The 24,107-nt window shown below is 44.4% G+C and overlaps 5 protein-coding genes across 6 annotated transcripts; 2 read left to right on the top strand and 3 right to left on the bottom strand.

Annotated features, from left to right (window-relative positions):
* Positions 1–1,132: 1,132 nt before the first annotated feature.
* On the bottom strand, positions 1,133–1,606 carry LOC121864802 (basic proline-rich protein-like). The gene has a single exon (XM_042363968.1). It carries the CDS (start codon positions 1,604–1,606, stop codon positions 1,133–1,135), a length of 474 nt encoding a protein of 157 aa, XP_042219902.1.
* Positions 1,607–1,626: 20 nt separating this feature from the next.
* LOC121864801 (basic salivary proline-rich protein 2-like) lies at positions 1,627–3,070 on the top strand. Its single transcript, XM_042363967.1, has 3 exons — positions 1,627–1,631; positions 1,742–2,730; positions 2,835–3,070. Exons 1-3 carry the CDS (start codon positions 1,627–1,629, stop codon positions 3,068–3,070), a joined length of 1,230 nt encoding a protein of 409 aa, XP_042219901.1.
* Positions 3,071–3,130: 60 nt separating this feature from the next.
* Positions 3,131–3,571, top strand: LOC121864800 (collagen alpha-2(I) chain-like). Its single transcript, XM_042363966.1, has one exon. It carries the CDS (start codon positions 3,131–3,133, stop codon positions 3,569–3,571), a length of 441 nt encoding a protein of 146 aa, XP_042219900.1.
* A 752-nt stretch (positions 3,572–4,323) lies between these two features.
* Positions 4,324–5,302, bottom strand: LOC121864798 (U1 small nuclear ribonucleoprotein C-like). The gene is made up of 3 exons (XM_042363965.1): positions 5,148–5,302; positions 4,827–4,972; positions 4,324–4,496 (listed from the first exon to the last, which is right to left on the bottom strand). Exons 1-3 carry the CDS (start codon positions 5,300–5,302, stop codon positions 4,324–4,326), a joined length of 474 nt encoding a protein of 157 aa, XP_042219899.1.
* A 5,377-nt stretch (positions 5,303–10,679) lies between these two features.
* LOC121864797 (transcription initiation factor TFIID subunit 11-like) lies at positions 10,680–19,203 on the bottom strand. Of its 2 annotated transcripts, XM_042363963.1 has the most exons (6): positions 18,838–19,203; positions 18,447–18,538; positions 18,135–18,312; positions 14,695–14,781; positions 12,771–13,944; positions 10,680–11,162 (listed from the first exon to the last, which is right to left on the bottom strand). In XM_042363963.1, exons 1-5 carry the CDS (start codon positions 18,922–18,924, stop codon positions 13,699–13,701), a joined length of 690 nt encoding a protein of 229 aa, XP_042219897.1. In that variant the 5' UTR covers positions 18,925–19,203; the 3' UTR covers positions 10,680–11,162; positions 12,771–13,698. The 2 variants fall into 2 exon arrangements, with proteins under 2 accessions (XP_042219897.1, XP_042219898.1); XM_042363964.1 differs by lacking the exons at positions 14,695–14,781; positions 18,135–18,312; positions 18,447–18,538; positions 18,838–19,203 and having other exon boundaries at positions 12,771–13,458.
* Positions 19,204–24,107: the final 4,904 nt, after the last annotated feature.

The following is a 24,107-nucleotide window of genomic DNA, read 5'->3' as shown; positions in this document are numbered from 1 at the left end:
GATGGGTGTAACGTGGCCTGCGATCAACAGGTGAGCAAATGACCCTCAGCAGGCCTCTGAGGGTGCAGCTACCCCTGGGCTTGTCCCTGGGGGCGTCACCGACCCTGGGAGATCGCCTGAAAGCGCTGCTGCCCCCGGGTGTGCCGCTGCCCATATGGAGAGACCCGGGTGCACCGTCGCCCCTGGTCGGACCCCTGGGGGCGCCATAGTACCTGGGAGGGCTCCTAGCGGCGCCCCCTTCCTTTGTAAGGGCCCATCAGAACGACTCCATCCCTTGGAAGGCCCTAGGGTCGACAACGCCCCTTACAGGGCCTCTACTGGCTCCGCCAACCTTAAAGGGGGCTGCTGGGGGCGTTGCCACCTTTGGGAAGGCTGCCATCCCTGTGAGGGCCCATAAGGGCGCCTACTCTCCTGGGAGGGACCCAGGGGGAGCTGCCGCACCTGTGTGGGCTCCTAGGGGTGCCTCCACATCTAGAAGGGCCCCGGGGGGTCGCGACGACCCATGGGAGGGTACCCGGCACGACCCTTGGGAGGGCCCCTGGGGCATTTAGCGGAACCGAGGGGCACCATCGCCTTTGTGAGGGTCCTTGAGAGGGCCGTCGCTGCTCCTGGCAGGACCCCTGCGGACACTGGCACTCGTGGAAGGGCGCTCCAGGGCGCCAAAGGCACTGGCAGGGCCCCTGGGTGCGCTACCGCACCTGGCAGGACCCCTGGAGGCTCTTGCGCCCTTGGGAGGGCCCCTTCTCTGGGAAAGACCCTCTGTGGCGGCAGTGCAATTGGCAGGGCCCCTGGCAGGTCCGTGGGGGCGCCACCGCCCCAGGCAGCACCCGTGGGAGAACACTGCCCCTAAGGAGAGCCCTTGGAGGCACCGTCACCCCTAGGCGGGCCCCTGGGGGCGCTGCCACCCTTGGAAGGGCCCCCTAAGTGCGACACCACCCCTGGGAGGGCCCTTGGGCTCGCTGCAACCTCTGGCAAGGCCCCCTATTGGTACTACTGGCCCTGTGAGGGCCCCTAAGGGCACCTCCGCATTTGGGAAGGTCACTGGAGATGCAACAGCCACTGGGAGGGCCCTTGGCAAGCTGCTACCCCTAGGAGAATCCCGGGGGGGGCACTCCCGCTCTGTGAGGGCCCCTTAGGGTGCCTCCGCATAGGGAAGGCCCTTGGGAGCGCCACAGCACCTGGGAGGGCAAATAGGAGAGCCTCCATCTGTAGGAGGGTCTTTGGGGATGAGGTCTTCCATGGGAGAGCTACTGGGGGTGCCATCACCCCTGGAAGGGCCCCTGTGGGAGACCACCGCCCCTGGGATAGCCTTTGCTGGCCCTGGGAGGTCTCCCATGGGCGCCATCGCCCCTTGCTGGGCACTCGCCGTCCCTGGAACGTCTCCAGGGGGCACCGCTGCCTCTAAGTAAGGCCGATGGGAGCGCAGCCGCCCGTGAGACGGCCCCTTAGGAGCGCTGACGCCCCTGTGAGAGCCCCTAGGTGCGCCTCTGCTCATGGCCGGGCCCCTTGGTGCGTCACCGTTACTGGCAAGGCCCCTGGGGTCGCTGCCGCTCTTGTGAGAGCCCCCAGGGGGCACCGACGCGCCTGGAAGGGACCCTCGGGGCATTACTGACCTTGCCAGGGCTAATGAGGTCACAGTTTACCCTCAGAGGGGCCCTGAGAGTGCGGCAACACCTGGGCGGGCCCCTGGGGTCACTGGCCCTCTAAGAAAGACCCCTAGGGCCGCCATTGCCCCTGGAAGGGCTTATGGGGCGCTGGAGCCACCACAGGCCCTGCCAGCGGCGGCTTTGCTCCTAGGATCCCTCCCACGGACAGCAGCGTCCCTTGGTTTCCTGCCAGGGCGGGGTTGTGTCCCCAGAAGACCTTCCAGGGCAGGTGGCGCCCCCAAGGGCCGGGCCAGGGGTGGTAGTGCTCCATGGGGCCCTCCCAGGGGCAGTGGTGCCTCCAGGGGACCTCCCAAGGGCGGTGGCGCTAACAGGGGCCCTGCAAGGGCGGAGGTGTCCATAAACCCTGCCAGGGGGAGCGGAACCGCCACGGGACCTCCAAGTGGCGGTGGCTCCCCAGGGGACCTTTCAGGGGCAGCGACACGCACAGGGGACCTCACAGGTGCAGAGGTACCCCAGGGGCCGTCCCAGGGGCGGTGGTGCCACCAGGTCGCCCGACAAGGAGCGGTAGTGCCCCCAGGGGCCCTTCCAGGGGCGTTTGTTCCTCCAGAGGCCCTCCCAGATGGGGAGGCCTACCTAGGGGCCCACACATGGGTAGCGGCGCCCTCTGGGGCCCTCCGAGAGGCAGCAGCACCCCAGGGGCCCATACAGGGGTTATGGCGCCCATCAGAGTCCCTCCCAGGGGAAGCAGTGACCCCAGAGGCCCTCCCACATGCCGAGGCGCCCCACGGGCCCTCCCAGGAGCAGAGGTGTCCCCAAGGTCCCACCCAGGGATGGGGGCGCCCTCAAGATCCATGCCAGGCGGGATCGCCCCCAGGATCTATGCCAGGGGCGGTGGCGCCACTAAGGGCCTTCATAAGGGTGGATGTGCCCCTAGGGCTTCTCCTTAGGAGCATTATCCACTTTCCAGGTTCCCTCCCAGGGGCCCTGCCAAGGACGATGGCGTCCCTGGGGCGCTCTTACTGCTGTGGCAGTGCCCCAGGGACCCCTCAAGCGGTGGCGCCCTCAGCGGCCCTCCCAGGGACAGCAGAGCCCCCAGAACCCCTTCTAGGGACGGCTAGGGCCCGTGAAGGAGGGCGGCACCCATTGGGGCCTTCCTAAGGGCAGAGGTATCCGTCCTAGTGGTGGTGGCGCCATCAGAAGCACGCCCAGGGCCTGTCGCGCCCTTAGGAGCCTTCCCAAGGGCCCTCTCAGGGGCAGCTGCCACCGTAGAGCCCCTGCTAAACTGTATTGGCGCCTCTAGGGGCCCTCCCAAGGGCGGTGTTGCCCCCAAGGGACCTCCCAGGAGCGGCGTCGACCCCCGGGGACCTACCAGGGGCAGCCGCACCTCATGGAGCCTTCCCAGGAGCCCTCCCAGGGGCAACTACGACCCCAGGGATCCTGTCAGTGGGTATGGGTGCCTCTAGGGGCCTTCCCAAGGGAGGCGTCGCCCACAAGGGTCCTCCAAGGGGTGGTGGCGCCCTCAGATGTCCCAGTCAGGGGCCCTGGCATGGGCGGTGGTGCCAATAGAGCGCCCTTCTAGGGGTGGTAGCTCCCACAGGGACCCTCCCAAGTGTGGCGGCGCCCCCAAGGGCCCTCCCAAGGGCAGCGGCGTCAACCGGGGTCCTCCCAGGGGCGGCCACGCCTCCATGGGAGGTCAGGGTCCGAGAAAGGACCACGGCGCCAAATGGGGCCCTCCCAGGGGCAGCAAAGGCCCTTCCTGGGGCCCGCCCAGGGCTGCCATCCCCCGAAGAGCCTTCCCAAGAGCCCTCCCAGGGGCAACTGCTATCCCAGGGGTCCTGCTAGAGTTAGCAGCACTCTCAAGGGCCCTCCCAGATGTGGAGGTGCCCCTAGGAACCCTCACACTGGCGGCAGCGCCCTTAGGGGGCCCTCCCAAGGGCAGCGGGGCCCCAAGTGGCCCTTCTTAGGGGAGCCTCTGCCTCCTGTGGGAGCGCCGTTGCCTCTAGGATTGCCCTGGGAGCGCCGCCGCGCTTGGAAGAGTCCCTGACGGCGCCGCTTCCTTTAGGAGGGCCTCTTTATGCGCCACCGCCCCTGGCAGGGCTCCTGGAGTCGCCACCACTCTTTGTAGGGCCCCTGGGTTCCTCGCCGCCGGCGCCGCCGCCCCTAGTAGGGACCAGGGGGACGCCGCCGCCCCTGGGAGGGTCCTCGGGGTCACTGCTGACCTTGGCAGGACACCTGGAGGCTCTGCATCCCCTGGCAAAACCCCTGGCGAGGCCGTCGCCTCGGAAAGGGCCAGTGGGGGTGCCACAGCCCCTGGCAGAATTCACGCCTCCTCTGGGAAGGCCTCCACTGTCCCTGGGAGGGTCCATGGTGGCACTGTCCGGGGCTGCAGCTACTCTTACGGAGCTCCCTTGGGGCGCTGCCGCCACTGGGAGGGCCCCTGGGGGCGTCACCTACCCAGGGATTGCCTCTAAGTGGGCCCCTGGGAGCGTCGCCATCCCTGGCAGGGCCTTTGGGAGAGCCCCCGCCCATGGGTATGCCACTGCCCATAAGGGAAGCCCCGGGGGCACCGTTGCCCCTGCTTGTAACCCTGGGGGCGCCACATTACCTGGGAGGACTCCCTAGCGGCGCTGCCCCCCCCCCCTCCCCCGGGAGGGCCCTTGAGAACGCCCCCGGCCATGGGATGGCGCTAGGGTCGCCAATGCCCCTTATAGGGCCCCTACTGGCACCACCAACCCAAAGAAAGATCATTGAGGGCACAGCCGCACTTGGGAAGGCCGCTTAGGGGCATTACCGCCCCTGTAAGGGCCTTTAGGGGTGCCTCCGCATCTGGAAGGTCCCCTGGGTGTGCTGCTGCCTCTGGGAGGACCTCAGCTGTCCCTGGCAGGGCCTCTGGGGTCAACACAACCCTTGGGATGGCCCATTAGGGGGAGAGGGGGGGGGGGCAGTCCTTGGCAGGGCCTCTGTGGGCTCGACCGTTGGGAGGGTCCCCAGGGGCTCCACCGCCTCTGTGAGGGCTCCCAGGGACGCCAACGCATCTGGGAGGGCCCTTGGGAGGACCTGCGCTGCTCCTGGGAGGGCCCCTGGGGGCACTGTCACACCTAAAATGGCACTCCAGGGGCATCACTGCACCTGTCATAGCCCTTGGAGGCTCCTCCACCTTTGGGAGGGTCCCTGGAGGCGCTCCTCCCCAGGGAAAGACCCTCTGGGGCCGCAGTATACCTTGCAGGGCTCTTGGTGGCCCATTTGCCCCTTTGAGGGCCCTTGGGGGCGCTGCTGCCCCTGGCAGGGCCCCTGCAGGGCCACTGCCCTTAAGGAGAGCCCCTGGACTGGCCTCTAGGGGAGGCGCCACTCCTCCTCGGGAGGGCCTTTTTGGGGAGATCATGCCAATGCGGATGCATCCATAAGGGCTCACACAGGGGCAGCGGTGCCCGCTGTGGCCCTCCCAGAGGCGATAGCTCCCCCAGGGGCCCTTTCAGGTGCAATGGCACCCCCAGGAGCGCTCCCAGGGCCGGCCGCGCCCCCAGAGACCATCCCACTCACGGAGGCTCTCCTAGAGGCCCTTCCAGGGGCAGTGGTGCCCGCAGGGTCTCTCCCAGGGGCGCTTCCATGGGCGGTAGAGCCCCAGAAGGGCATTTCCAAGGACTGCCGCGTCCGTCAGGGGCCCTCTCAATGGTAACTGTGACCCCAATGGCCATGCTAGGGTTAGTGGTGCTCCAGAGTCCTGTAGTGATGGGTTGTCAGACCACAGCTTACATCTCAGAAACAGTCCAGACTTGACCCGACATTAGGGAGGTCAAGTGTAAGGGTAACCACTCAAGGAGCTATAAATCAGCCAGGCTCCCCTCCCATGTCACACATGTAAGAAGGCACCGGCCGACTCTCTCCCAATATACACAATAACCTACACCGCAGAAGAAGTCCAGACCTGACCCTACATTAGCGAGGGCAAATGTAAGGAGACTCTTCGCCGCCCCCCCCCCGATCAGCTCAACCTGACGCCTCACCTCCCAATATATAGGACGTCCTAGTCCTCCCTCTGGAGAGAGAGAGAGAGAGAGAGTGTGTGTCTTGTAAGGAGGAAGGGCCAGCTACTACACCACCAGGCCCACTCGAGAGGAGTCAGAGAGGACCGGAGGCAGTCGCCTCCGGTCAGGACCGAGACTTCCCTCCGGTGTCCCAGCTAAGCAGTCGCCCTCCCAACACCAGTGTTCCAGCTAAGCAGTCTCCCTGCTAGACCTTCCCCAGGTCACGTGAGTTTTTGTCAGAGCTTTCCATGGGATGAGTTACTTACGTGGGAAGTGTATTCATTTCATGTTCGTGTCCGAGAATCAGAGTGTCTAGTAACGTAATATGATGTCCTAGTAACGTAAATATAATGTCCTAGTAACTTCAATAGAAGGTGTTATTAATGTGTCCATGTCATTGTCGTAATTAATAAAGAGTTGTAACGAAGCGGTGTTTGAGAAGTCGCCCTTAAGAAGTAATAAGTGTAAATAACTATCACAGCCACGCTACCAAAATCTTCCTCTCTTTATACTCTTATACTATCAATATTCTACCTATATGTAATCTTCTTCTTGTGAGATTCGTCTCATTACAGTCCCTTCCTGGGGCGAGGGCGCCTAAGGGAGGTCTCACTAGCGCAACGGCATCCCTAGGGGAACTACCAGCGACAAGACTAACCCCAGGCATTAGGAACCTTGAGTATAGCGACAAATCAAAGCATCTGAATTTGCACTCCCTTGAGAGAAGTATAGTGAGGGGCGATATGATCGAGGTGTACAAATGGAAGATGGTTAAACAAAAGTACATGTACTTAAACTATCTAACCAGGAGCAACCACACAATGGCTTTAAATTAGGCAAATTTAGATTCAAGTATGAGATACTGTAAGTAAACGCTGGTTTGGAAATATAGTGGACAAGTGGAACAAGTTACTAAACATCATCATTCACTTGAATATGCTGGGAAGCTTCAAATATAGGTTGGAAAGATATGTTATATAAAGTTATATAAGCAGGGTGTAAACGGGGCTGCCTAATATGGCCCACTGTAGTTACTCCATTCTTTTGTTTTTAAACCAAAGGTACAGTACAGTATGTGTGATATTACACACACAAAAAAAAAAAAATAAAAAAATAAAAAAAATAAATGATATGCAGAAATTCAAGACAATACAAGAATACGGAAATATGTGGTATGATTTTGCATGAATATAATCATGAATATGTAGGTACCAATATTTTATTTATATGTGCTCATATTATATTTGAGGCACGTACAATCAGAATAAATAAAGCGCCAGAAAATACAATGGAGATCTCTAGTGCTTTCCTCTCTCTGAGCTACCGCCCACACACAGTGAAACGTGGGTAGTTTTACTTAACCCTTAGGCCTCAGGGACGTTCCAGAATGTCCGCCTATTTTTTTTTTTTTAAAGTTGATTTTTTTCTTGATTTAACCCCACGGGGGTACTGCGAGCAGCACACTAACCCGGGGCTTAAGGGTTCATAGCAAAATTGACCATACAGTGATCCCTCGGTTGACGAGCGCCACGGTTAACGAATTACCTTCCATAAGATTCTTATCTTCGGTTAACGAGCATTTCCTCGATTAACGAATTCCTTACGAGCGCCCCTCCACATGTTTTCGCTTGCACACTAGCTGTCGTATTAGTCCGCCAATACAGTAATCAGTTCTAGGGCTTAAATTCCTTACTATTTTAGTAAATATCAAGAAGTTTGTACTATTCAATAATTTTTAGTGTCTTATAAAATTTTTAGTCATTTTAACAATTATTTAACATAATTTAAGTACAGTGACCCCTCCATTAACGAACTCAATCCGTTCCAGAAGGTCGTTCGTTAACCGAAAAGTTCGTTAACCGAAACCATTGTTTCATTGGGTTTTTGGGTAATTGGTTCCAGCTCACCGAAAATTTCCTAAATTCTACAAAAATGGTAGAAAAGTTCACTTACTTTGAGGTGTGTATGTAGAAGGCTCCTGGATGATGATGATGGGATTTAGAATGGGGGTGGAGGAGAAGGAAGAAGAGAAGGCATTGGGGTGGAAGAGAAGTCACCCCATGGCGCCATTTTACCCATAAAATTTTAGCTCTCTCTGTGTAATTCAAGATTATTTTCTTTAAATCAACACTGCACTGCATTATATATTGTCAATATGTAAAATATATTTCAAAATGAACAATATATAATTTGCTTGGAAACACAGAAAAAAAGCGTTTAGTTGAAGAGAATCTCAAGCAAGATGTTACCTCCAGTGAAAACAGAGAGAGACTAACTCCTGTTTGCTGTGTTAAGAGGCTGGATGCCGCGCATTAAACTAGTCACTTTACCTTCAATTATGTTCAATACAGTATTACCCCGCCTAACGCGGTTTCACTTAACGCGTTTTATCATATACGCGGTGCCTCGCCAGAGCTGAACTTTCACTTAACACGGATTTTTTCATCATATACGCGGTGAGTGTCCGCTCTAGACGCTATTTTTAGATTTGCCCCACCCACCCTGCCTGACTGCCTGTTTTAGCTCATAAAATTCATACAAATTACCCGGCCAGAATATAATTTACATTGCTGGAATTCTTATAATTTGGTGATCATTTTGAATATAAACATCATATATTTTGCATTAGACATACAAATTTTAGATAACATTTTTTCTCTGGGTAACTATGTTATCTTTTGTGCAAAATATATGACATTTATATTCAAAATATTCCTGGTCTTACAAGGAATCCAGCAATGTCAATTATATTATCCTAACTTTAGTTTGAGGTATTATTTATTACAAAAAAGTTAAGTATTCTGGTTTTCCCACACATCTCCTTGGGACGGTTGGTGGAGGGTGGGGGGGAGGGAGGGACCGACCGACCATCTGTTACCCTGTGAAGAATATTTTTTTTTTTTTATTAACTGAAGATATTTGTTTTAGCTCATAAAATTCATACAAATTACCCGGTCAGAATATAATTTACATTGCTGGAATTCTTATAATTTGATGATCATTTTGAATATAAACATCATATATTTTGCATTAGACATAAAATTTTTAGATAAAATGTTTAATCTGAGTAAGAATGTTATCTTTTGTGCAAAATATATGACGTTTATATTCAAAATATTCCTGGTCTTACAAGGTATCCAGCAATGTCAATTATATTATCCTAACTTTAATCTGAGGTATTATTTAATACAAAATGTTAAAATATAAATTTTTCACCCACTCTTCTCTTGAAGGGATGATTGGTGGGGGGTGGGGGGGAGGGTTGGGACTGACCGCGCGGTTGGAAGAGGGGGAAGGCAAGGTGGGGTACTTTGATTAACAGATAGTGTCCTGAAGATTATTATTTTTTTATTAACTGAAGATATTTGTTTTAGCTCATAAAATTCATACAAATTACCCGGCCAGAATACAATTTACATTGCTGGAATTCTTATAATTTGGTGATCATTTTGAATATAAACATCATATATTTTGCATTAGACATACAAATTTTAGATAAAAAAATTTTCTGAGTAACTATGTTATCTTTTTGATACAAAATATATGACATTTTTATTCAAATATTCCTGGTCTTAGGAATCCTTAATGTCAATTGTATTATCTATAACTTTGGTGAAATTATTATTTATTAAAATTTAGTGGTTTTCCCCAAAAAATTTCTCCAGAGGGGAAGGACCGGCAGTGTAATTGTGAGAGGGGAGGAGTTAGGTCCATTATTTGAATGGACATTAACTAGCGACTGTGTTTTCTCTATTTCTCTTAGTATTAATTGTGTGCATGTACCATCATAAAATTAAGATGTTATTTTTACTACAACATAGTTATGTGTCTTCAAAAAGTGGAGTTTGAAGTCGGGCGGTTTCTATTGGAATTAATCCCATATGTTCTGTTGTTCATACTTGTAGTTCACTTAACACAGGACCCTCTGGAGTTCTATTGACGCGTTAGAGTGGGGTACAACTCTTAATTGTTAAAATGACTAAAAATTGAATATTAAACTTTTAGGTATTGAATAGTATAAACTTCTTGATATTTACTAAAATAATGAAATTTAAGCCCTAGAACCGATTAATGTATTGGCGGACTGATACTAAAGCTGGTTGCCCGGTCAGTGCAAGCGAAAACATGTTGAGGTCGGTTCGTAAGAACTTTGTTAACGAATTTTTTCTTTAACCGAATTGAAGATCCTAATGGAAGGCAGTTCGTTAATCGAAATTACGTTAACCGAGGTGTTCGTTAAACGAGGGGTCACTGTACAGGGAAACTAGTTTTTAGCGCGCCAAACAGCCTGTCAACACACCAAGCAGGCGTCAGTCTCTGTGTCTTTTCAGTGGAGGTAACATCTTGCTTCAGACTCTCTTCAACATAAATGCTTTATTTCTGTGTTTCCAGTCAAATATTGGTCATTTTGAAATTTATTTTACATATTGATGATAGCAGTGCTGTGTTGATTTAAAGAAAATAATCTTGAATTACACCAAGTGAACTAAAATTTTATGGGTGAAATGGTGCATGGGGTGACTTCTCTTCCACCCCAATGCCTTCTCTTCTCCCTTCTCCTCCACCCCCAATTACCCAAAAACCCATTGAAATATCGGTTAACGAGCAACCTTCTGGAACGAATTGTGCTCGTTAACCGAGGGACCACTGTACTGTATTGACATTTCCAGAGGTGGTTTCCCTAGCCTTTTGTGAATAAATCTCAATTTTGACATAATGGTGGTTTGCCAACCCTTAGTTGTAAGCATCTCATTAATGGCTTATTGAATTCAGTAATTTTGGGGTATTATTTAATGTTCACTATTTCTGTATACAGTATAGCATTAAACACCTGTTGTGACAGTGATTGTTTTTTATTTACCTAATTTGCAATTGCAGGAATCATAATTACAGTTTCTAATATTATCATAATCAATTACATTACTTTTGGAAGGAATCGTAATCATTGATTCCATTTGTGGAGGAATTTTAACGTGAAGAACATAGCTGGAAAAAAAATTTGATGATACACTGTATAATCCTACTGTTTTAGGGACATTTAAAACACTTTTATAGAAACCATTTATTGAATGGCATAAAATACTACAGTACTTTCAAGTTCATATAAATGTAACAGTAATTCTTCATAAAAACAAAAATATTGTTAATGATACTTACAATAAAATGTAAAATCATCATGGTTTTACTGTATGTGCCACTTATCATGCACCTTCAACTTAATTTAAAAAAAATCAATACATGGCTGCTTGCCAATTCAAGAAACATTAAAACTTTCATATTTTACCTTGTCACAAAAACTAAAAAATTATTTAAGAAAGTTAATCCTTATGAATTTATTATTCAAGTAACTTTCAATATCGTACTTACTGAAGTCACTCAAAGTTTTAAATTACGTAAAAGGTAAAATACATCCTCCAGGTACCACTGTTCCACTATATAATACATTACAATCCACTTGAGGGCATTTTGTGAAAAAACTTCTGCTGGTCATCTAATCTGATTCTGACTCAGATTCTTCACTTGTATCTTCCTGAAAATAGATATAAATAAATAACTTCCTAAATTTAAGAAAAGGAAGAAAAAAAGACTGACAAGTAGAGATAATACAATATATAGACAGGAGGAAACAAAACCAGATACACTGTACTGTATTGTAGATCATAAATTGGCCTATACACTTTTTTATCTCGTGACATTAAATTATTATGATTTTGAAACACTAGCTTGCTCTGGGGTTAGCAGAAATATGTATATTTTTAATTTACACTATTGGCTCAAACCCTAACCGAACATACATAAACAGACCCTTGTTGAATTTGTATAACAACGACAATTTTGCGACCTAGTTACGCCAAATTAATTAACTGAGTAACCAATTTTCGATTTTATTTTGTACATTTTGACCACTATACTATCCAAGATTATTCACAAGTTATCAGTACCTGTGAGGTGACTTCCACTCTTAGGTTATTGGGTGGGGCAGATCGGGTTGGATTACATCATACAGGTTGGGATAGGAGTAACATAACCCAAACCTTAATTACTGAGTACACTGAGTCCCAAGAAGTACCTTTATGGAGGGGGTGTCCGATGAATTTCAAAATGAACACCGTGATTCTTATCGTCTCGGCAGGGTTGGCAAAATCATTTGTCCGTTGTGTCACATTGTTTCGAGCAAGATCGTAACGACACTTTTTGTAGTGAGTACATGAGTGGACTTCACCTTAGAGATATCAAACTTATTTTAACAACTCAACACCATTCAGAACATGTATGGTTATGTAAATTAAGGTTACTTTAGGTTAGGTTAAGCAGTTAATATATGGTGTCCTATAAGTATTTTCCCTAATGTGTCTGTGATGATGTAATACAACATGTCTCCTTTAAAAGTACCACTGGAGCTGTTTTGACTATCATTCCATATTTTTGGGGCAAACTCTCCCCCAGATTCAAAATTTTAATCATTGGACATGTACGAGTTGTAGAAACCATCAACATTGTTGTGGTGGGTGTAACTAATGCCTGAGTAGTATAACTGTTTTATGTCCCCAACAATGGTTTAATATACAGTAAACCCCCAATATAATGGACTAATTGGGAGGAAGCCCCATCCATCATATTAGAAATTTACTGTCCAGGTTATTTCATAGGTTCCACACCACAGGAAAATGAATGTTGTTCTTTTTTCTAGTGAAGGATTCATAACATAACAATGAAGATAACAGAAATTAACACTTAAAGAGACAGACACTTGGGTGTTGTGAATAAAGAATTTTACAACCGATCTGTGTGAAGCATCTTGGCTCTCCTCGACTTGATTATTAAATTGACCTTTTCCTCTTGTGTTAATTTACCCTTTCCTGATTTGTTAACATTCCTAAGGTGCACGGGTGACCTATGAGAGACCCAGTATGAGTTGCTTCAGAATTGTGACCAACTGAACAATACCCAATGAAAAAAATGCTATAATGCAATCTTGATAATTAATTGAGTAGTTATGCATAATATCAATGAATGCTGATATGAGGAAGGCTGGGGGAAGTTAACTGTTTCTACAGGTACAATACAGTAATAAGATAAAAATAAGTAAAGGTAAACAAATGGAATGTCTAAACAAATTAATAAACACTATACTCACCCTTTTCTGTACTGTTTGTCCTCGATTTGGTATCAGCCATGCCGGCCTAACCATAGCTTTTTCACTGGAGCTGCTACTGCTAGATTCATCATCATTTTGCTGAATGGGTGTATTAGCTATTCTGTTTTTGTTAGTCTCCTTACTTCCAGATTCTTCATCCGATCCATCACTATAATTTTCTTCATCCCAGTCATCATTATCATTTTCTTGATCCGATTCATCATTATCATTTTCTTGATCCGAGTCATCATTATCATTTTCTTGATCCAGGTTATCACTTTCATAATCATCCTCAGAGTCATGACTTTCCTTATTTGTAGCTTTTCTGAGTTCATTACCCGTTGATCTTGATTTGCTAACAGTCTCAGTGTTCCCTAAATGTGACACCACAGCAGGTTTACTCTTAACAAGTTTGTTTATTAACTTGTCTGACTTACCCAAAGACTGTGTACTGGGTTGTGTTTTCTTTCCTTTAGCCAAGTCTGTGTTCCCAGTCTTACCTCCAAGCTTTGATGCTTTGCCTTTTCTAGAACTCAAAATCGATTTTGTAGGCAACTCACTTTCCCGTTCTTCATCGGACTCTTCACTTTCCAAGTCTCCATCCTGGTCGTCACTGTACTGGTCCGCCGCTGTTCTCTTCGTGTTTGGTAGCTGCTGCGTCCTCCTCCTCTTCATCGGTAACATCCAAATCACTTAAGTCGTTTGATGACTTTGATGCCTTCTTTAGACTCAACACAAACACTGGGTACTTAGCATTGGGATATGCCTGTTCAAATATGTCGTATCCAAAGAACTTATACAACTTTCTCCTGAGAAATCCGAGATACACCTTGCACATTTCCTTGTCCATCTTGTCTACTCTAACAAACGTGTTTTATACACCTCTTTGAGTTCCTCGCATTTTGTGACATAAGTGCCCTTTTGTTCCTCAGTTAATTTGTCCATACACTTTAAGTTTTTTTGCTTTATCAGCAGGTGTTTTAAACTCTTTTTGAAATCTAGGTGTATGCTCAAATTTCAGATATAACAGCTTGATGGGTGTCTTGGGAGGTTCCCTGGGTTGATCATGGAACTTGGGACAAGACATACCAAACTCAATCTTGTGAGGGAACACTTCTGACATTTTAGAAGGCTTCCTCTTCATACCAACTAGATGTGGAAGATTATTCTTACCCTGTGGAAAGTGGTTTTCATTACTGACCTACATTAACAAGGTAATGTAATATTTTTAAGAATAAAATTACTTATTAACCTCATGATAGACCCTATTGGAAGACTTATCTTGAAATCCCATGTTGTAAAGCCTCCAGTTCAGACCTAAGAATACTTAGACCTTGGTGGGTGGGAGAACCCACACCTTAGTGGGAGGGGGTGGGGGGTAGAGACGCACCTAACCTTCACCCTGATAACAAGGAACAGTAGAAGTGACGGCCACCGTTCAGAGCAGATGGAGTCTGACAAGCAGATAAAGGCATACAAGCTGACCTCCCCTTACCTGACAACCTTGAGAAATGGGCCATACCAGACAATAGAAATTCCCAATAAATAGAAGGTCAATATGTAATAATGCATTAGCTACACTTAACCTAATGCTCTGTAACATTATGGAATTCTGTCACTCATCATATCTTCATACACAGTCTTGAGTTTTTACCATTTTACTTCTTCCATTTATTTCAACTTCCCTCTGCCCCCGTATGTGCAGAAATTGAACACACGAGACATAAAAATCCTACTTGACAGCCCGTCCCTGACTAAATTCCACCGACGATTGCCGCCATTGATGTGTTAACTTACCGCCTACATAAACTCTACAAAGCTTTGAAACTCCTTCTCGACTCATCTCTTTCGTCATCCAAGAGCTTCAGGTAACATCTTATCAGAAAGAGGGAAGCAACACAGGAAAAACACAGAGCAAACTTACTGAAAGAAACAGATCTTTTGCAAACAGCGTCACATCATCTTGGTTCTGTTCCCACTCCAGGAATTTCTTTCTGTGCTCCTCCAGACCCTGTAAATAACATCAAGGTTTTCAATTACAACATGCCAAACAAATTGATCCAACTGTTAAGAAACAAAATTATGAAAGCCTCCTTAATAATAATAATGGACTGCAATGTAACAGCCCAGTGTCAGTTATGGGTATACAGGTACCATCACCATGCAGTATCAACACATAACCAAAGTGTGTCCAGTACTAAGGTGTGGGAGTATATACTTCCCCTGAGCTAATGTCAAGCAGCAGCAAATATTACTATTATTCAGATTACAGTGAAACCCCTATTTAACAGACTAGAGAGAGTGAAGTCCGTTATATCGAGGGTTCGTTAGATGTGAAACCTCTATTTAACGGACTAGAGAGAGTGAAGTCCGTTATATCGAGGGTTCGTTAGATGTGAAACCTCTATTTAACGGACTAGAGAGAGTGAAGTCCGTTATATCGAGGTGTTTATGTACGTGAGCCCAGCTGGTGTTTTGTATCACATTCCAGAATGAATCTAAATATACATATAATAATCTGATCACTGTGAAAGGGGTGTGTAGTTTAGGTTAACGATTAAAGCAGCTACAGTAGTTAAGTTACAGCCTCGTTATCCCCGACAGTTCATAGTCTCATTCATCCTCTACCTTAATATTTACTAAGAATTATTGATTAGCACTATTATTTTTTTTTATATATACAAAACAAAATCGACAGTAAAGTATAAATTACACTTTGGTATTAAAAATTATATCCTAAAACTGGCCCTTCCAGCCTCATCTATGGTACTGTACTGTTCCATCCATCGCTGTAATAATGGAAACAACCACACTGGTAGTATCCATCCCTGTTTATATTCTGAGACAGTTTATTCAACATTATCTTAGTAGAAAAGTGTCGGGTTTACACAATGTAAATAAACCATCGTCACATGAGAGAAGAAAACTGAAATATCTAGTTTAGTTTAGTTTAGTGTGTGTGTGTGTGTAATAATAATAATAATAATAATAATAATAATAATAATAATAATAATAATAATAATAATAATAATAATATAGTATATAATAATAATAATAATAATAATAATAATAATAATAATAATAATAATAATAATAATAAACGGTTTATTGAAAAAGTTTGCAGCCGAAGGCTGAAAATATACATTGAACAAATGACTTATTACATACATTGGTTTAACAAAGCCTTCATTAGAAAGGTAAAGGAACTACAGTGAACATACAGATTAATGTTACACATAGATCATATAGCTGAGGTGTTGAACAGCAGACATGTAGTGTAGTAACTCCCTCACAGATGGCATTATGAGGGCATCGTGGAGTACTAGTTCCCTCACAGGTGGTGTTATGAGGGCTTGGCGTGGTGTAGTAATTCCTCACAGATGGTGTTAGAGGGACCTGATGATGTAGTAGTTACCTCACAGATGGTGCATGAGGGGCCTGATGATGTAGTAATTCCTCACAGATGGTGTTATAAGGGCCTGATGTGGTGTAGTAATTCCCTCACAGATGGTGTATAGGGGCCTGTGTGGTGTAGTAATTCCCTCACCGTTGGTGTTATGAGGGGCATCACGTGGTGTAGTAATTCCCTCACAGATGGTATAAGGAACTTCACATGATGCTATACCAATTCATTCACTCGTGGTGTCGTATCATGGGGACACCGTAGTCTGAGGATATGGTCCCAGGCCTCTCTATTGTGGAGTCTCAGGGAATTATCACTGGGTACCTGGGACCTCACTGTGAAGGTTAGCTTGGGTAAGACTCAACTGCCAAGTTGTTTTCACTGACACAGCACTGTCACCACTATTCAACACTGGTTCCATTCCTTTCCCAAATGAAATAGAACTTCTGGCGAGAACTTGTTGATATTTCGGTGGGGAGGAGGGTTCAGGGAGGGAGCTGGTATGGGCCAACATAACAGTTAGCGTGGCTGCTGCTGAGCAGCGTCCAGGTCGTCTGACCCGTCTTGACCCGTCGGTGATCTCTCGTGTGTGTGTGTGTGTGTGTGTGTGTGAATTTATGAGAGACTGGAGTTAATGTATCAATGATTCATAAAATAATCAGAGTTGCAATAAAGTAAATGTCAACCGAATGCTCTGATATATTACATGGTTTCTTAAGACACATATTGACGGCAGTGCCAACATGACACATAACCTCTTGACCCTTAAACCCTGGGCATTGTAAGACCCGCCACACACCTCCCACACGGGCGTATTTTGGAAAATAAAAATAAAAAAAATAAAAAATAAAATCACCTTATAAATGGGTTAATCAAGATAAGAAAAAATACTCAAAGAATGTATTTACACTCAACTATCATTCTAACATGGTTGGAGAGTGTGGAGTGTTAATGAGCAGTGGTGATTGATGAAAGATGTCTTGTTTACGCTGAGGACAGCCCACAGTAGGTGGTGTTAACATGTTGCAACACACAGTTCTTCTTACAAAACGCAAAACATTTCTAGTTTACCTAAAAGAGCTAAACAAATACTGAACGGTGGGAATATTCACACACAAAACTTATCATTATTTTCTTATCACCGGCTGCAACGCTATTTATAAACCGTTTATTATCATTATTATTATTAATATTTTAAAAACCTCTCCGGGTACGATGGATGTGAGAATGAGCAGTGTGTGGCTTGTCATCTTGGAATGGTTTCAGACTCTTTGTTCACTTTTCAGATTGCATAGTGCTTATAGCGTCCGGGAAGTTTTTGGTGAGAGTGTACAGTACTTCTACCGAATTTAAAACGACTTAATGCGTAGAAGTCTTTGTAACACGGAATACACAAGGCAACTCCACACTCCTTGCAATCAAGTCGCCATATCTTTTGCCGTGAACTTCGTGATTGGCTGGTGGGATTGGGAGTGGCAGGGAGGGGCAGTCTGGAGGCCTATCACTGTCCTCACAGCCTCAACAAACTTGACATCATCTGGGTTCTGTTTCTCCCATCATTGTCTTTGTCACCCAATACTATATCAGTGCCACTCAAATCAAGCAACTCTTGACAAACAGAACTACTACAGCCAAGCAAATGTCTTCGGTTATACTTGGCGAGGGTGGGTCATAAGAGAGGGTTAAGGACGTGCATCCCTCACAACATCTGGCGGGTAACTGACCATGAGGCATGACTCAGTTGACTTGAGACAAATACACACGAGGTGAGTTGCCAATTACGCAAATATCCCATACAAAGCATTTCCTCCCGCCTGGACATTCAAAATATGCCGCGAAAAATAAGAACGTTCAGGAATGTCACACCCGGGTTAAAGTTTCTTGATCCAGAAGTAAGCAAACATATACTGAAGTAATGTACCAAGGCAACACCACAGCATCATAGTAACACACATACATACCTCTAAAACTTTATTGGCGTAAAATTTTTTTTTAGAGGTCGGCAGCCGTTTGAACTGCTCCATCACATGTATTTGCAGTTCTTTCTCCTCGACCTCCGGCAGGTTACCAGATTCCTCCAAATCTTGCATGTAAATCTGGAATGGTTTTTGAGCGGCATATTCTGGGAAACCCTTCTCTCTGCAGTGAAGATACATTAGTTAACCTTTGTCACCACTTATGGGAGACCTTTCACATTACCAATTGAGGACTATGTTGCTTGTTGTATTATTTATGAAGCAGATATATAGACACAAAAGAGCACAAGTACTCACTCAAGATATATTTTGAGGTGCTCCTTGCGAGGACCTACATATGAAGGAGCCTTAAAGTCTGGATTCTCTTTCAAGCGTTCTTCAACTTCTTTCTGAAATAATACCAACAATACATTAAGACACCTGTCCTATGTATACATTATCAGTTATCAGCATTTGTCTGCATGATGAGTAAGGTGCATAATCTGCAGCATTAGTGTTGGGATGTAATGCTCTAGAAGCCATTTTCCTGTAAATCATTTACTAATTTACCATATTTTACACTCAGCACAATAAATACTGCACAACATTTCCAACATGCCATTTAGATAAGTGAATATCACCTTCAGATAGCAAGATAAGGTGCAAGAATAGAGTAATCTGTATAGAAAACAGAAGCCATTTAACTTACTTTAAACTGGATCACCAACAATGATATATATATGTAGGGCACTTTCTTGTGTTTCTTCAGCTTTGCAAAGACCAAACTCAATTTCATCGTAGGAGTTGACGAAATTACCCTATTAGAGTCAACTTTCCATATCTATGAACAGAAAGCAAAGGAAATTCAGTCTCTCTCTCTCTTTTTCACATACAAAAACACACAACACAACAGAAATATTATCAATACTGACGCTGAGGCCATCATCTCCCACTCACACTCTTTTAGGACAAAATTTTGTGATAAACATTAAGAATGAGGGAGGCATCAATAATAAACTTTGATTGATAAAGACATCTGAATTTCCTAGAAGCAACTTTCAAAGGGTTTATCAGTTTTACAGACATCTTATTAATATTTAGGAAAAATAAATACCTAAGACTGATATGGGGAATCAATAACCATGACCATTCCACTTAGCACCAACAATAAAGTGGATAAACTAGCTGGTAGAGATAGCTTCACTCTGCTCCTCCACTCTCTCATGTAACTAATCACCCACTATACCTCACCCCTCTATAGCCCACACGGTGTCCTCCACGCAACGTCGACAATTACTGTACTTACATGATATGGTTTCCGGCATGGCGAATAGATTGGCGCTCTGTAAATTCTTTCCTGGGTTCTGCAAGAGATTTAATTTGTATTTTAGAACTGAAGAATACATAAAGAAATATATTACAGTCAATGGTACAGAGCTACCAACCAACCAGCTGTGTCAGCCTTCCTCTACCATCCATGTCAACCAAGCACTTTTAATACTGTATCATTTACTTAGTCTGGTGAAATACACAAAAAGAAGAATAACCTCAGAAATAAACATAGAGACTTGGGTTTCTTCTCTAACTTAAAAATTGTGTAATGACAATAATAGGTTTGTACAGTACTATATATCAAAATTGCCCTTTACAAAACTAACAAGAGTAATGGGGATCGTAAACAGATTACTGGCCTCCTTCTCCATTTTGGTCACCTCATGTTGGGTGGGTGGCCATTAGGTAAATAAGGAAAATATTTTGTATAACAAGAATGAATATACTTGAAGGTAAATCAATGCATGATATGGCGCTCCCATTGATGGTAACAAATCAACCAATGGCGCCTAAATCAGATTTTGTTTCAACAGGAAGCCGACTCTTTCCTACCCATTACAGTCATTATTACCAAGTACAGCTTTAATCATCACAAAATACTACTTGAGGTAAAAGGTATAAGGTATGACTTAAGAGATTCAGCATTAAACTTTTGACTTGCCTTTTTTTTTGGGGAAACGAGAGATCAACTTTTTCAAATCCTCTTGATATTGAGCCTGATACATATCCTTTTGTTCAGCTGGTAAATTCTTCAGGCCTCCAAAGCTAAAGCAAATACACTGGGCTAGAAAAAGAAAAGAGAGGTCAAGAATGATAATCTCCTACATAAAGACAGTCTATGATACAAGGTGAAGATATAAGGCAGAAAACTACAAAAAAAACAGGAATTAGAGAGGAGGAAAACCTTTATATGGTGTAAAACATTCTACCAGGAGCCTTCAGTAATTATGTTTATTCCTTCATCAATGCTGTACCAAGTCATACATATGATCCCCTCATCATTATCTCACTCTCTCTCTAAAACCCAACTTAAAATTTCATTGTCAATTTCTCTCATCAGTAAAATCTATTGTCAAAAGTCACACTGGTTTCACAATCAAGTGACAATTTTAACGTTCGTGCATCATAAAATGTGCGGGCCACGTCTCGTTCTCTTAATTCCGTGTATGTAACCTGACTGGTTATTGATCTTACACACCAGCCTATAAACTGCATGGTGTTAGTATGTGAACTGGCCTCCCGAGTGCCCCAGCCAACATTATATTCCTTGGATGTCCAGACTGTGGATACAGTAAAGCAACTGATAATGCTAAAGGCTTTCCTGTTTCTCTATTACTTATGCCACTATTATATGAGGTGGAACAAGGGTTTAAACAGCCTTGATAGATGCTGTTGATACATAAGAGCAAGTATAGAAAGTGACGGAGAGAATATGACAACACGGAATACCTCGCTATTTCAATCCCGCTTATTCCCAATTGATATTTTAAAGCCAAACTGTGCTATTGTTATTTTTCAACTTGTAACTTTGAGTAGATATGCTTTTTTACTGTTACATGCCACACAATTCTTTATACAGAATGTGAAAAAAATAAAATAAAAAATAAAATAATATATATACATTTATAATTAAAGAAACAATTATCATGAGATCAAGAGATAAACATTTCCCTCGTGTATGGGAGTTAGCTTGTGGATCGTGGGAGGAGGAAGAGAGGGGCTTAGGGACCTCAGCCGCTACTGTGTCCCCGTGTAGTGAAACTATTGTCAACTGGTAATGTGGTATTTTTGTATTTATTTTCTTATTTATTAGTATAATTTTATTTATTCCTCACATTTACTGATACAGTTGGAGAAATCCCTACAATCCCTGTGGTAGCCGAGTCTCCAAATGCAAGTCGCAATAGTAATTTCACTGTTTATGACTGAATGGGTATTGGTCGAGTAGAGATGGACGTGAATCATTCATAATTAGTGATACTAGTAGTACTGTGACATTGCTGTTTAGATATGAGTTACCACAGGGGATGGAGAATACATTTCCTCAACTGGACCTCAGATAATGAGGACTGTACTATTAAATAAAATATAGTGAAAGTTGCCAGCTGAGGCATCCCCTAATTACATCAATTAGTATGGGAAAATAGCCCTGATATTTGTAAATTTGTTGTTCGCTCATACTGCACTAACCCCCATCTTGAGTTTTACCAACTAAAACAGAAAATAAGGCCTCGAGAAGTCTTGAGCCTGGAAATAAGGTGATTACTCTTCATCATAGAGAATATTAGTTAAGAAAGATACCTGGTACACACACACAAAATAACAACTTTAGAATTAAGAAAGACAAATATATACAGTAAATAATAATTATGCAATATAAACTTACCCCCTTCACAGAGGATTTACTTAAAAGTCTTTAGAAAACGACTTATGGGTTGTCTAATCTTTTCTTTCTCGAGGCAAAGGACGACACTTTTTCTTCTGCCTCTTTATAATTGTCGCAAGTGTCTGAAAAATAGTAAGATTAAATAGAGCATTAGTTCAAAAGGTACCCACCCACCCACATATCAAGCTCTGGCTATAGCACACTGATGATCATTTCATATAAAAGTGTGAAGAGTTACAAATACATACAATGAAAGCTTATTAGGTTATTATTACATCTCATACTTACTTCATGGAATCTGAGAGTAAATCTCCATGAATCGCTTCTTGCAATTCTCTCAGTGGTCACCAAATGCCCTTCATCCCAATTAAAATTTTCAATCTGACCGACAATTCTTGGTGTCCTTCTTGAGTGAGAGCCTTCATCTTCTCAGCAGCTCTAGTTCCTCCTCCATAGTCCAGTTTTGACACTCTGTAAATAAACATTAGGTGCCAGTGTACAGGGGGAAACAATAATCATACCCATCAACATTCACTCAAGGGGTGAACACTACCTACTGAGCTATATGCCAGCAACACTGAATAACATCCACTGCTAAGGTGGTGTATTCCCAACTATGGACATGATTCACATTTGAGAATTGACAACTTTTGCTGGTCATGAAAATTTTGGCCCAAGATGTAGGGACTACTCAGGCCACCACTGTCCCTCAACACCTAAATTTTCTCATCAACTTTGGGTAAACCTCAGGAATAACTCCAGGGATCCTAACAGCCAGAAATCAGACAAGTTTGGAAAAATTCTCAAGCATGATGCTCGATCCACAGGAAATATTAATGTTGACAATTTGTACAAAACTATTTATGTGCCAGAAACCTGTCTTGAACAAGATTAAGTTCCTACAATTTAAGTGATTAAGTCTAGGCCACTTGACATTATACATATAATACTGTATTATCATTTAATTGCTACATCAGCTGATTAACAAAGTATATGTAGCAACAGTACCTACTTCAAGGTCCTCATCTTCCACACTCACAACTTTTCAGAATTACTCCTTTGCTTTTTATTCTATTTTAGATGGACTTGATGGACTTTCAGAGTCTTTCTTTTAACTGTCTTTTCATAGAAGTCTTTAGTACATTGTCTGCAGGAACTTTTACAGGAGACATCGATGAAACATTTTCTTGGGATTTCTGAAAAAATAAATAAAAATAAATAAATAAAAGGAATATTTCTTTAAGTCCTGTAATCAAACTGTTACGACACATGCACACACTATAGCACTACGACAAACATCCTATTTCCTTCCCTTTAAGGTGTAATGGCATCCCAGGACGCACGGCGTAGTAGGGGTCTATTGGCATCCCAGTAGCATGGCAATTTTATATTTTCCGGTAACTAGTCATGCTGTTTATGCGAAACCTCATCCCTGCATCTATTAGGCCATGTTTCCTTCAGTACCACATTTCTACCAGAAGTGAGTGGTAAATGTATTGTACAGTATATAGTGTAGATACAATATGACTAGGGTCTGTGGGTCTGCCATCACTCACCCTACACCTCGTTTTAAGTATATAACTGTACAGATAAATAAAGTGAAACTAAATCGTATAAGTGATACTACAATAAAGTAAGTAAGTGACCCCTTTGTCCTCCAACTTAAGATTAGTCCACTACAATGTAAGTACACTGTAGATAGGTATTGTTAACTGATTTTGTTTATGGGTGTAATTTTTCAGTAAAAGCGGTGGTCCAAATTACCGGGAAGGGGGGGGGTTCCCACACAAGTCAGACTCAGATAAATCGGACCTTGAGCCCCATATAGTCTGACTTATGGGAGGTGTTACTACAATGAAAACTGTAGGTGCTGTGAAGTTGTGAGAACATGAAGAGTGAGTTGGTAGTGTGTCAAGTGGAATCCTACATTATCAGACCTTTCCTTATCTCTCAGTCAGTTCACACTAAGATACAGAGGGTGATGACTCCTGACTCTCTGACTCAGCAACAACCATAAGTGATGAGTTCAGAGGGGTGATGAACCCCTGACTTCTCTGACTCACAACAACCATAAGGATGAGTTCAGAGGGTGATGACTCCCTGACTTCTGACTCAGCAACAACCATAAGTGATGAGTTCAGAGGATGATGACTCTGACTTCTGACTCACCAACAACCATAAGTGATGAGTTCAGAGGGGTGATGACTCCTGACTTCTCTGACTCAGCAACAACCAAAGTGATGAGTGATAATTATGCATTT

This window comes from Homarus americanus, unplaced genomic scaffold, assembly GCF_018991925.1.
Source record: "Homarus americanus isolate GMGI-L3 unplaced genomic scaffold, GMGI_Hamer_2.0 scaffold31957, whole genome shotgun sequence".
Lineage (NCBI taxonomy): Eukaryota > Metazoa > Arthropoda > Malacostraca > Decapoda > Nephropidae > Homarus > Homarus americanus.
This window is presented reverse-complemented; position numbering and strand designations above follow the sequence as displayed.

What these genes read in the sequence shown, in the direction of transcription:
- LOC121864797 (XM_042363964.1), bottom strand. Translation starts at nt 13,454, where the DNA reads ATGTTACCGATGAAGAGGAGGAGGACGCAGCAGCTACCAAACACGAAG. An exon ending in GACAAACAGTACAGAAAAGG is followed by an intron (nt 11,163 to 12,770) that starts GTGAGTATAGTG and finishes ATCTATTTTCAG; the next exon opens with GAAGATACAAGTGAAGAATC.
- LOC121864800 (XM_042363966.1), top strand. Translation starts at nt 3,131, where the DNA reads ATGTCCCAGTCAGGGGCCCTGGCATGGGCGGTGGTGCCAATAGAGCGC.
- LOC121864801 (XM_042363967.1), top strand. An exon ending in TCTAGGGACGGCTAGGGCCC is followed by an intron (nt 2,731 to 2,834) that starts GTGAAGGAGGGC and finishes TCGCGCCCTTAG; the next exon opens with GAGCCTTCCCAAGGGCCCTC.
- LOC121864802 (XM_042363968.1), bottom strand. Translation starts at nt 1,606, where the DNA reads ATGCCCCGAGGGTCCCTTCCAGGCGCGTCGGTGCCCCCTGGGGGCTCT.
- LOC121864798 (XM_042363965.1), bottom strand. Translation starts at nt 5,302, where the DNA reads ATGGCCATTGGGGTCACAGTTACCATTGAGAGGGCCCCTGACGGACGC. An exon ending in GGGCCTCTAGGAGAGCCTCC is followed by an intron (nt 4,973 to 5,147) that starts GTGAGTGGGATG and finishes CTCCCCAAAAAG; the next exon opens with GCCCTCCCGAGGAGGAGTGG. An exon ending in GCCACCAAGAGCCCTGCAAG is followed by an intron (nt 4,497 to 4,826) that starts GTATACTGCGGC and finishes TGTTGACCCCAG; the next exon opens with AGGCCCTGCCAGGGACAGCT.